This window comes from Mauremys mutica, chromosome 1 (assembly GCF_020497125.1).
Source record: "Mauremys mutica isolate MM-2020 ecotype Southern chromosome 1, ASM2049712v1, whole genome shotgun sequence".
Classification (NCBI taxonomy): Eukaryota; Metazoa; Chordata; order Testudines; family Geoemydidae; genus Mauremys; species Mauremys mutica.
Window position 1 is genome coordinate 243,604,300 of NC_059072.1, and position 12,768 is coordinate 243,617,067.

The 12,768-nt window shown below is 41.7% G+C and overlaps 1 protein-coding gene across 2 annotated transcripts in view; it reads right to left on the bottom strand.

The window, feature by feature from the left end:
• Positions 1-304: 304 nt before the first annotated feature.
• GABRA5 (gamma-aminobutyric acid type A receptor subunit alpha5) overlaps positions 305-12,768 on the bottom strand; it is a 92,703-nt gene continuing 80,239 nt past the window's right edge. Inside the window, exons 8-10 of one of the 2 annotated variants that reach the window (XM_045005088.1) lie at positions 4,481-4,633; positions 2,545-2,756; positions 305-836 (exon numbers count right to left, since the gene is read on the bottom strand). In XM_045005088.1, coding sequence (XP_044861023.1) covers positions 534-836; positions 2,545-2,756; positions 4,481-4,633 — 668 coding nt within the window. In that variant the 3' untranslated portion in view covers positions 305-533. The remainder of the gene's footprint in view (positions 837-2,544; positions 2,757-4,480; positions 4,634-12,768) is intronic. The other variant, XM_045005097.1, reaches the window with a different exon arrangement.

Genomic DNA, 12,768 nt, shown 5'->3' on the forward strand with positions numbered 1-12,768 from the left:
ATTGATGGGATTATTTGTGGAATAAGGTGCTACTTGGAGACAGTAAGGGTGGTGGAATGTGACCCTACATGAGAATTATTACATTTACAATCTGCATTATTCATGGTGCGCTATCAGATGGCAATAATGGAGCATTTCTGTAAAATATAGATTACACCTATGTATGTATGACGTACATTGGACATATAAAAACTTCAGATATGTAATACACTCGAACAGTTAAAAATATAACTTATTTTATTTATAAACGATCAATGTAAGATACTGTGCAGCATAGAAGCCATGTTCTATGTCTTCTCTTGTGTTCTTCTAAAAAGATCTGTGGCTGTAATTATTAATGTCACTGTCTCTGAAACATCTGCTGTTACATGTAGAAACAATCAAGGCAATATTATTTGTACATATTATTAAACATGCAAAAACTTCCTGAAAAATATTGCTCAAGTATAGAAAGTTTTCTGGCCTTCATATTCTCCATGGTAGCATTTGCTTCTTATTAATATGGCTCACGTGTGGTTTTGGAGTCCTTCAGTTTATTCTGGAGAAGTAGCATCTTTAATAACGGGTTCCCTATTCAAATATGTGGCCCAATAGACTAAATTAAAAGTTCCAAACAATACTGGAAAAACTATTCGGGACATTTTGTCAATTTTACTGATGCTGTTATAAGTCTTTTTGCTTTCAGCAGGCTTTTCTTCTCCAGATTTCACGGCAACAGTTGCAGCGCTTGAGATGACTGATGGGGCTGAGACCTTTGGTACATTTGGTGTGGGGGCTGCCCTTCCAGCACTGTAAGCATTAATTGCTTTGTTTCCTAGTAATTGACGCTCTTTTCTCTGTAATACAAATAAGGAAATACCATTTAGTGTAGAAGGCAGGTGAAAACATGTTCTCAAGGTTTAAACAAAAATGTCAGTTTAGTAGTCAACAAACTGTTCACTAGTTATTCTCATTTCAAATCCCAACAAACTATTTATGTCCTGATCATGCCGCCCTTACTTAGGCAAAACTTTCACTGACATCAGTGAACGCTGAACAAGGCCTGCAGGACTGGGTCTCAGATTAGCATGTAAATTAGCAGAATCCTTTATCGATGTGATCCTCGCCCTGGGTCAGTGCTTAATTTGTGCCAGGCTTGCCAGGGCTGAGCCCCGGCACCTCTGTGCTTGCTGCATCAGTCATGAAAGTAAAAAAAATTGGTTGAGCCCTGGCACACAATTGCTTGAACCCAGAGGCACCTCTTTCATTACAAATTAAACACTGCCCTGGGTTTGCACAAGTGAATTTAAAAACCGAGAACAAGAAAAGTTTAGCTACTGGTGATATCCCAGAGTTCCAGGATGGCTGCCAAGTCACTAACATCACATCACTGACAAAAGGAAACAATATGTGAAATGGCCTGGGGTTCCTTGTAGCTTTTGTCTAGGTATTTAGTTATTTCACAGGGGATTGATGTAAAGTATATTGCCTGCAAATATGATTTTTCTTTATGGGATCATTTGATAAAACTCATTAGAATAGCCCTTATTATTGACAATAGTTACCCAAAGTGCCCAGTAAAGTCCTGATGCCGAAAATACTTATACATGTAACTTTCACATGGGAGTAGTTTCAATGAAGTTGACAGGGTTACTGCTGTGAATAAAGTTATGCTTGTAAGCATTAAATAGTCTAAGTATTTGCACACAGGGCCTACATTTGTAATACCTCTGGATATATTGCAGTTGAAATGTTCAAGGCTTCATATTGTATTTTTGTTTATATTGCATTTATGGCAATTGTTGTGGGATCCTGATTCACTGAACTTAATGCGAGCTTTCCCACTGATTCAATAACAGCAGGAATGGACTGTCTATATTAATTTTATGCTACGTTTGTTTAAATTCTTAATTTCAGTGAACAAAATCCATAGTAATTAGAGCTATTAAAACTATAATTGATTTTTAGTTCTGGGGTCGGTAGTGAAGGAAAAAAATGGTTTCAGTTTCCTGTTAAAAATGTGAGATGCTATTAGTGAAATGAAAAAAAGTTTGGGGTTCTTTTTAACCTTTTTTAAAATAAATAAGCACATTTTGAAATGAAACATGGTTTTGAAATGAAAAATCAACATGCTTGTTTTGAAGTCACTGAAACAAAGTATTTTGATTTTTTTTCAGATGACACTATTTGCCAAATTCATGATAAATTTGTGAACAGTTTTTTGAAATTGCATTTTCAGTGAATAAAATATTTGTCCCAAAAGTTTTACCCAGCTCTAGCTTAACATATATTTAACTCTCTCGCAGTCATACGTCCAAACTCAGATCAGTTCATATTCATGGTAGAGACAAATGTTTCCTATTCTATCCGACAGCATATGTATTTAAAAAAAAATTAAAAAAATCAGCATGCCCTGCAAGTTATCATCTGAAGGTCAGTGACAGTGTGACATGAGTGAATTAAATACATTTTCATGGAGCAGTTGCAAATTGTACATTCAGTTATTTGTGCTGTGCCAGGTAACTGAATCTTATTCTAGTGATTCAAAAAGTGTAAATTAAGAACCTTGATTTTTGCAGCTTCCAAAGCTTTTTTGCCATCCCATGCCCAGCTTCTCTTTGTAAAATAGTTGACTGTTGCAAATTCAATCAGTGCAGAAAATACAAAGGCGTAACACACAGCTATAAACCAGTCCATTGCAGTCGCATAGGCCACTTTTGGCAAGGAGTTGCGGGCACTGATACTTAAGGTGGTCATGGTAAGGACTGTAGTTACTCCTTTAAAAAGAAAAAAATGTTAAGTTTAGGATTCTGCATGAGACTTGGAATGTTTTGTGATTTAGGCCCTGACGCCTAAGCAACCCCAAGGACATAACTGTTTGTATAGCATTTTAGAAGTGCATGGTACTTTGGTGACCAATATTAAAACAAGGTCCCTGCCTTGAGGAGCTTATTTCTGACTTCTGGGACACCCAGCTCATCTTTAATTTGTACATATTGAAAGAACATTTTAAAAATTGTATGCATAAAGATTAGTGGTGTAAACCAGAATCTTACTTATTTTATTCATTCACGGTGATGTGTGGTACGTTTATAGCAGCCCTCATTTATAAAGAAGTACGTTACAAAATCTGCTATCCATGTACTGAGGAATTAATGTAATCTTCGGACTTTCTAATACTTGCAGGGGTATGTTTGTAAAAAGATCTATGTAAATCCTATAATCTTTTTCCTTCTGGATTTCAGCCAATATAGAGCATGAACTTTGTAGAACAACCTAACAATGCAGATTATCAGAAGTAGTAAAAAGAAACTTGGAAATCACTTCATTAGGATCTGAATAACTAAATTAATTAGCAGTAACTGCAGTAATAAGGCAAGATTTCAGTATTTGGAGATAAAAAAACCAACCAACATAAATTATTTTCAATAATTCATTTCCAGCCATTGTAGGTATCTGATCCTGCTGCCACTGAAATTAATAACAAAATTGTTACTGATTCCACTCAAAGGAGTAAATTCTACTGTCAGTTACACCTCTGTCAATCCAAAAATTCCACTGATATCACTGGATTTAAACAGGTGTAACAGAGTGGAATTAGGTCCCCACTCCTTTGGCATCATGAGAGGTAGTCTCTGTGGTGTCTCATACCACTGATTTTAAAGCAAAATGCCTGACTGATGTCAGTGGAGAGTTCTGAATAAAAATCAATAGCAAGATTTGGCTCCCTGCTACTAGTGGGAAAACTGTCTTTTGTACAAAACTGATTTTTGCACTCTTGGAACACACTGGAATAAATTGCCTAGGGAGGCTGTGGAATCTCCATCTCTGGAGATATTTAAGAGTAGGTTAGATAAATGTCTATCCGGGACGGTATTTGGTCCTGTAATGAGGGCAGGGGACTGGACTTGATAACCTCTCGAGGTCCTTCCAGTCCTAGACTCTATGAATCTATGATAGAAGTAGTCTTGGCACATCAGGTGGCAGCTCCCAGGGGTTTCTGTGATCCAACCCGTCACAACAGACACACTAAAACATTTGAAGAGAAAACAGTGTTTTCATTGCTGTTTCTCGGGTATGTATTAACCCCTCCTGCATTACAATAAAAACACACAGATTTAATTTCTTCTTCCCTCTTTCCGCACCTATCCTCATTTAATTCTTGTGTAATTTTCATCAGAACTGAGCCAAAGGACTTGGAAACATGGTAGGAAGAGAGCCTATGGTTTAAACTGGTTCAGAAGTGGGGGGAACAGAAATAAGGTGACCAGATGTCCTGATTTTATAGGGACAGTCCCAATATTTGGGGCTTTTTTAATATGGGCTCCTATTACCCCTACCCCCAGTCCCGATTTTTCACACTTGCTGTCTGGTCACCGTAAACAGAAATCACCTGGACTAGAAATAAGTCATAGTAGTAAACTATTATTTCCTTACACAAAGTCACCCCTTTGAGTAAGACAATCCTTTCATAACCACCACAAAGGAGTGAAATACTCACCGAAGACAGTTCTAGCAGGAACAGACTCTCTGTTTAGCCAAAAGGACACTTGTGATAAGATCACGGTCATAACGCATGGAAGGTACGTCTGGATGACAAAATAACCAATCTTTCTTTTCAAGTGAAAATGTGCTGTCATAATAGTGTATTCACCTAGAAGGAGAAAAATGCAGTGGTGGGAAAAAGTCAGACCATGCCTGAAACTGTTGGATACTGCTTATTTCTGTGCCCAAATCCTCAAATTCCATCACCAACTGAAAGAATACACTCAGCCATTTCCACTGCACCAGAAATGTCTTGTCTTCCATGCAGCCTAGCTCTGCAAGGCTGGAAGAAACAGGATCCGGAACATACATCCTGCTGATGTTTGCACCCACATCTCCAGAATGTGACTGCATAATTATACAACACAATGAACTGCTCCTACTGCATTAAAAAGGTCCAGAACCTGGCATGTTCCAATGCCACAAGGATGCAGAAATGTGGATAGGTGACATGAATTCTGTTAGATCCAGCCAAACTTTGAGTCCTGGGCCCCAAATTCCACCACCAAAATAAAGAATAAACCCTACTGGTCCTAGTGCATCAAATAGGTACAGAACCAGCACATTCCAGCAGTACAATGCTGCAAAAAAACAAGATCTGGTACTAGGATCCAACCTGATCCTGACCATTTTTGCAGCCAAACCTCCAGATTTCTACTAAGGAAATATGACCAGACCCTCCTACTGCACTGAACATGTCTAAACTATGGCATGTTCCAGTGATGCAGCACTGCAAAAACCTGGATCTAGAATATGGATCCCACTGACACTCCACCCCACTATCACAGAATACTTTCCACCACTCCTAGAGCACCACATAATTTGGCATGCTCTAGCACCAGAGCACTGCAAAATCCTAGATCTCAGACATAGATTATGATGGAAAGTTTGAGCTGCATTATAACAGTTTGTCAGTAGGCGGTGGTGTGTGAAGACTACTGCAGCCTACCTTTACCTAGCACTGAAGACAGTATACATTCTTTTTTTACAATAAAGTTGTAGCTGTTGCTAGTATCCATTTTCCCTCTATCTCTGGCTGACTAATCTGACATGGTTTCTGAAGAAAAACAATATAAATGGCAGAATTTTGTCAAAGTGCTTAAATTTCATGCTCCAGAGAGCTTCAGCTTTGATGGAGCAGACTGGACTGACTGGAAGGATCGATTTACGGGTTTTGCATCTCAACTAAACTCCAGGAGGAGAAGGGCCTGGTACAGTTGTGTTCCTATGAGTCTATGCTATGGGCAGGGAAGCTGAACCCATCTTTAAATCCTTTGCCTTTGGAGAGGAGAGCCCCATTGTGGTGCTAGCTGTTCTTGATGATCAGTTTACACCTCCGTGTAATGTGACTGATGAGTGAGCTCGTTTCTACCAGCATGTCCAAAAACCTGGGGAGTCTGTGGAATCGTTTATAAGAGGCTTGTATGACATGGTAGAAAACTGATATTGAAGACAAAATGGAAGAGCACATCAGAGACAGAGGGACTGACAGAGAAACTGCAAATGAGGGAAGATTTAAACCTTCACACAGCAGTAGAAATAGCAAGACAATTGGAGAGTATTAAAAATCCAAATAGAGGCCAGTGACCACCAGAAAGAAACCTAGAGGAAGTGACTTACAAATAGAATCACAATAGGAGATATAGCACAGCTGCAAAAAGCAATTGTAATCAATCCTCAAAGGCAACGTGGGGTAAGCCCTAGGCAAAATATAAACACTTCTCAGACTAGATGCACAAAATGTGGGAAAGATCACAATACCAGAGGTGATTGTTTAAATAAAGGAGGCAAATGCTGTAAATGCACAAAAACTGGCAATTTCATTTAGCCAGAGAGAAAGAGCTAAACTGACTCCATTCATTTCACCATTTGAGACATTTTGCTTTCAAAGATTCCATTTCAGGATTACCAACGTTCCTGAAAATTTCCCAAGAAAGATGGCAGAGCTATGAGAGAACATAAATGGAGTAGTCCTTTTTAGGTGCAACACATCAGTGGAAGAACATAACAAAATCTTCAGTGAAGTCCTGATCTAAACCAGTGAGTCCTGATTCAAGCTAAATAAAGAAAAGTGTCTTTTCCAATGTGAATTTTTAGAGCAGTTAATAAACAAAGATGGAATTAGTCCTATCCCCGAGAAAGTAAAAGTAATTAGAGAACTGAATGCACCAACAAATGTACCAAAACTGAGACACATACTGGAGATGGTAAACTATCGTGGTTGATAGCTGCAAGACTTTTCTACAGTGACAAAACCACTGAATGAACAACTAAGGTCCAATACTTCCTGACTATGGAGCCCAAATCAGGAGACTGCCTTCAAAAGAGCAAAGAATTTATCTTTAGAACTGGGGTAGTTAAATTCTACAATGGTCAGTGCAGATATCAGTAGCTATGGCCTTGGTGGTGCATTATTGCATCTACATGGATCTGAATGGAAACCAATTGCATTCTGCCCTCATACACTTACAGAAGAAGAAAAATGATATGCAGAAATTGAAAAGGAATTCCTGGCAAGTGAATGTGCATGTGAGAACTTTTACAGATACATGTGTGCAAAGAGACTCAAATAACAACACCTCTACCAGACAGACCCTGGAAAATGCTAACACCAGATTTGTGCAAATGTAGGACATCATTACCTAGTTGTAGCGGATTATTTTTCTAGATATATTGAAATAATATATTCAAAAGATACAAGTTGTAGTGTTATCGAGAAATTAAAAAGCACATTCACCAATTTTGGTATTCCAGAACAACTAGTGACAGACCACACACCACAATTCACCACAACTGAACTTCAGTCATTCCAAACCAAATGTGGTTTTGAATGATCGCTAGCAGCCCACATTACCCAGAAGCAAATGGAGAGTCTGAGAGGGCTGTACAGACATCCAAGAAAATATTGAAGCAGGAAGATTCATTCCTTGCTCTGCTGAGCAACAAGTCACTACTATTAGTAGCTACTGGCTATAGTCCTACCCAGCTCCTGATGCGGAGGCAACTCAGGACTGTTCCAACCCTGGAAAACAATCTAGCCCCAGCATGGCCAGACCTGAAAAAAAGTAGATCAAGTCAGATCAACGAGCAAAAAGAGCTTATGAACGCTTTTATAACTGATGTCAGTCAGAGAATTGCCTGTTTGTGTCAAAGTGGATAGAGGAGAAGGATGGAGAACTCCAGCTGTTGTAAAGGAAAAGAATACCTCGCCCTGATTATACACTATTGAGACAGACCATGGAGAGTTCAACGGACACCGTAACGTCTTCAGTTTGTTCCAAAGATTGAACAATCCACTGAGAAAATGCTACAAAGTGCACGTGCAGAACTAGGAGACAGGTCAGCCTAGTCACCAAGTGTTACCCATTCTGGCCATAGAGTTGAAAAAACAGTCTGATGTGGAGATGAGTAACAGACATATGTATGTTGAGAAAATTAAGTTTGAAAAAAAAAGTTTTAGAAATTGTTAAAATGCAGAAAAGAAAAAAATAAAGAGGGAGAGATGATGGAAAGTTTAAACTGTGTTACAATGTTTAGTCACTAGGTGGCCCTGTGCGAAGACTATAGCTACATGTCTTTACTAAGTGTTGGAGCCACTTTTATATTTTATATATTTTTTTATTTTACCAGTGAAGTTGTTACTGGTGTCTATTTTGCCTCTGTGTGACAATCCTGAGACAGATCAAGCTGGATCCTTCTCATTTTGTCTCACAAGACTCCAAATTCCATCGTCTACACAGAGAACACATCCAGCTGCTCTGACTGCACCGATACATTCCAGAAGTCTTTGCATCCAACCCTGTGCCATCCCTGGGACCTATCAGATCCTGCTGATGTTTGGACTCAAGCCTCCAAAATGCACTGCAAAAACAGACAGTCCATAGCTTCTCTCCTAATATGCCAGACAAATCTAGAACCTGACCAGTCCTGGCACAAGACTGCTGCAAAATCCTGTATATGGCACCTGGATCATACTGGATCCAGGCAATTTTTGGCCTCCCAAAGCACAAATCCCTCTATTGAAATATAGAACATTGTTGACCTCCTACTCCATCAGAAAAAGCAAGATCCTGACACACTCTGGTGTGTAATTTGCACACACACACATCCTACAATTTGATCCAGCTAATATTTGCTCCACACTTACAATTTTACCCTCTAAATAGAGAACAAGTATAGCCACTCTTATTCTGATACAGATTGGTATAATCATGTGATAAAATTGCTGAATTCTGCCAGATCCTGGCATTTTTGGCCACAACTCCAAAACGTATTTTCTTCAGAGACAGGTGCAGCATAGACCTTTACCACTTGAGCTAAAGGACTAACTACGAATAGAATATTTGGTAGCATGCAATGATTGCTATCCTCTGCAGACCAGCCTCTAAAGGAGGATGTGTAAGACAGTAAAGCTAGGTTACATGTACATGTATGGCCATATTTTACAGACAGCACAGCTGAGTTGTTAGATTTGGCAGATTATTTGTGAGAGAGTGTGGTTAATTGGCTATGGCTTTGCTAGTATAGCTATACTGGTATGCTGTGCTGCCAAAATGCTCTTAGTGTGGATACAGCTTATATCAGCAAAACTGTGCTTTGCACCAGTATAATTTATTCCAGCCCCTCTGTGCAAAATAAGCTGTATCAGCAAAAGGACAGTTTTGCTGATACAACTGCATCTACCCAAGGGACTTCTGCCAGCACAGCTATGTAAGTCAGGGCTCACACCTCTTCACACACCTGACCAACAGAACAACGCTGGCAAAGCTGTGTAGTGTAGACCAAGCCTGAGATGTGGACCTGCCATATCACGGATCTGGGATCTAACCCCAGTTTGTGTAAGCTCTCAGTGGGGTATGAGGCTGTGGGGGCACAATAGTTCCGGCTCTCTGTGACTGCTGATACTACTCTGAGGTGTAAAGGCTCTGAGGTGTAAAGGCTCTGAAGTGTAAAGGCTGCCTCTGTCTCTAATGGGCCCTGTGAGGAAGTGGTTATAGTAACTGGAAGAGGCCAGCGGAGTCTGGAGGGAAAGAGCAGTGGGGAAACTGTCACACTGCTGCCCCTGGTGTAGAAAGACTCTCCCCCTTGTGGGGGCAGGAGAAGAGCGGTCCAATTTAAGACGCCTGCCTGGCTTCTCTTCATGCAGCTGCCCATCTAGTGCTGTTTTCTGCTCCTATACACTCTCTCTAAGACTCCTGTGATGTACTCTACATGTGGCAACCCTTTAAAGCCACCCAGTAATTGAAACCGATGCTGAATGTGGTGACTTGCCTGGTAAGCAGAGCAGCTCTCTTTGAGCACATACAATCAGTGCTCCCTGATCTGCACTGGCTGCTTATGGCTTTCCAGATAAGTTTAAGGTCTTGACTTTGACCTATAAACCCCTAAAAGCTCAGAACCCATCCACCTGAAAGAGTGCCTCAATCCTTGTGCCCAGAGAAGGGCTCTCTTCTGGCTTCTCATCTTCATGTGAAAAGGATCCTGGAAGGGTACTGGGGAAAGGGGCTGGGAGAAGGTCTGCTGTAAAATCAGGTAGCATATCCCTATAACTGGAAAATTTCCTGTACACATTGGTTTGTGATAATCCCACACCTGGTATGTGCTCTACACCTGGCTGTATGTGCTCTCTATTTAGCAGGATTAGTTTGTGGATGGGGCCACAGATGGGCTGGATCCAGCAGGTGTCTGCATACCAGCTACATGGTTTTTAAGCTGCTACTGCACTGGGATGTATTGGAGCCTGGATTTTCCTGGGTCAACTAAGAGCAGTCAAATAGAGTTGTCTATTTTGACAGTATGGCTTGAGGAAGAGGGAAAGGGGAGACAAACACTGGTAGGAAGCAGCAGGCTGGATAATTGTGTTTACAGTGCTATTCAGCAAGGATGCACAGAAGTCTGCTCTTTTTTTTTAATTACAAATTACAAAACCCAAAGTACTTGTTTTCATTTGTAAGGCCAGTCATGACTGATTTACATCCTACCTGCCATTTTGTACACAGTATTGAGACTTTGGTCTCCCCATGTCCATTCCACCAATGATTCCAGCTTTTCCCATTGTTCAGTTTTCCAATAAATACCTCTGCACTTTCCCCCATGCTGCCTGTAAAGGTGTGGGTTATCCCCCCATTTCCCCTTGTGGTTCAGTGTGGCACTGCAAGTATGCCCCACCTTCATTTCCCCAGGTTGGGGTAGCAGTAGGTTCACATTACCAGCTTAAGGGGATTGGGGTGGGGTAGGGGGCAGCTGCTGGCTCCAGCTTGTCTCTTAAAGGGAGAGTACACTCTTTCACACTGCTCTTACACATGGCGGAAGCTCCCCATGAAATTTGCATTTTCTCTCCAGCCACAATGCCTGCAAAAAACTCAACTTGGGGCGGGGGGAAGCTGGTGCTCTGTGACCACTACTTATTATGCTGACTGGTATTGTCTCATTGTTACCTTGTAGCCATTTATTGTATCCACCTGTTGCCTCTAGCATTATACTTAGGTCTGGTCTACACTACGATTTTAGGTCGAATTTAGCAGTGTTACCTCGATTTAAGCCTGGACCTGTCCACACGACGAAGCCCCCTTTTTTTTTTAATTAAAGGGCTCTTTAAATCGATTTCTTTACTCCACCTCTGAGGAGTGGATTAGCGCTGAAATAGGCCTTGCCGGGTCGAATTTGGAGTAGTGTGGACGCAATTTGACGGTATTGGCCTCCAGGAGCTATCCCAGAGTGCTCCATTGTGACTGCTCTGGACAGCACTCTCAACTCAGATGCACTGGCCAGATAGACAGGAAAAGGCCCACAAACTTTTGAATTTCATTTCCTGTTTGGCCAGCATGGCGAGCTGATCAGCACAGGTGACCATGCAGAGCTCATGTAGAGCTCATCAGCATGATGTGCACATTGCCGGGGCACATTGCCCGACCCGTACTTTGTGAGAAGTCTATGTCCATGTCTATGTCCTCATCACTCTCGTCACTGTTCTGCCGTCGCCTCCTCGCCTGGTTTTGCTTTTGCAGCTTCTGGTTCTGCGCTGAAAAAAGGCGTGAAACAATTGTCTGCCATTGCTCTGACGGAGGGAGGGGCGACTGATGACATGGCTTACAGGGAATTAAAATCAACAAAAGGAGTGGCTTTGCATCAAGGAGAAACACAAACAACTGTCACACAGAATGCCCCCCTCAAGGACTGAACTCAAAACCCTGGGTTTAGCAAGCCATTGATTTCACAAAACAAATCGGGTCAATTTCTTGTTTTGATCCATTCCAACTATCTTTTACATCTTAGGCTGGCAGCAGACAGTGCAGTACGACTGCAAGCCATCATCATCTCCTGCGTGCTCGGCAGAAGATGCTGCATTACAATTGCTTGCCATCATCATCTCCTGGCTGCTAGCCAGAAGACGGTGCAGTACAACTGCTAGCCATCATCATCTCCTGGATGCTTGGCAGAAGATGGGAATGACCTGGTTGAGTCACTCCCATGTCTGCCCAGGCGCCCCTGACCGATCTCACCGAGGTCAGTTAAAAGCGCACCCAGGAGTATGACGAGGATGGCTACCAATTGTAATGCACCATCTGCTGCCAAAAGGCAATGAGCTGCTGCTGTGTAGCAATGCAGTCCCACGTCTGCCAGCACCCAGGAGACGTACGGTGACGGTGAGCTGAGCGGGCTCCATGCTTGCCGCGGTATGGCATCTGCTCAGGTAACCCGGGAAAAAAGGCACGAAACGATTGTCTGCCGTTGCTTTCACGGGGGGGGGGGGGGGGGGGGCTGACGACATGTACCCAGAACCACTCGCAACACTGTTTTTGCCCCATCAGGCATTGGGATCTCAACCCAGAATTCCAGTGGGCTGTGGAGACTGCGGGAACTGTGGGATAGCTACCCACAGTGCAATGCTCTGGAAGTTGACACTAGCCTTGATACTGTGGATGCAGTCCGCCGACTTAATGCACTTAGAGCATTTTGTGGGGGGACATGCACAATCGACTGTATAAAAACAATTTTATAAAAAACCGACTTCTATAAATTCAACCTAATTTCGTAGTGTAGACATACCCTCAGAGTGAAATTCTGGCCACACTGAAGTCAATGGCAAAACTCTCCGTGACTTCAGTAGGGCCAGGATTTCCCTCTTAGACTCAAGCTCTGAGGGACAGGAATTAATTTTTGTTGCATGTTTGTACAGATGCCATTCTCAACATCAATAATCAAGAGAAATAATTAATAAAGAAGAAGAAACGGAGCTGCTGC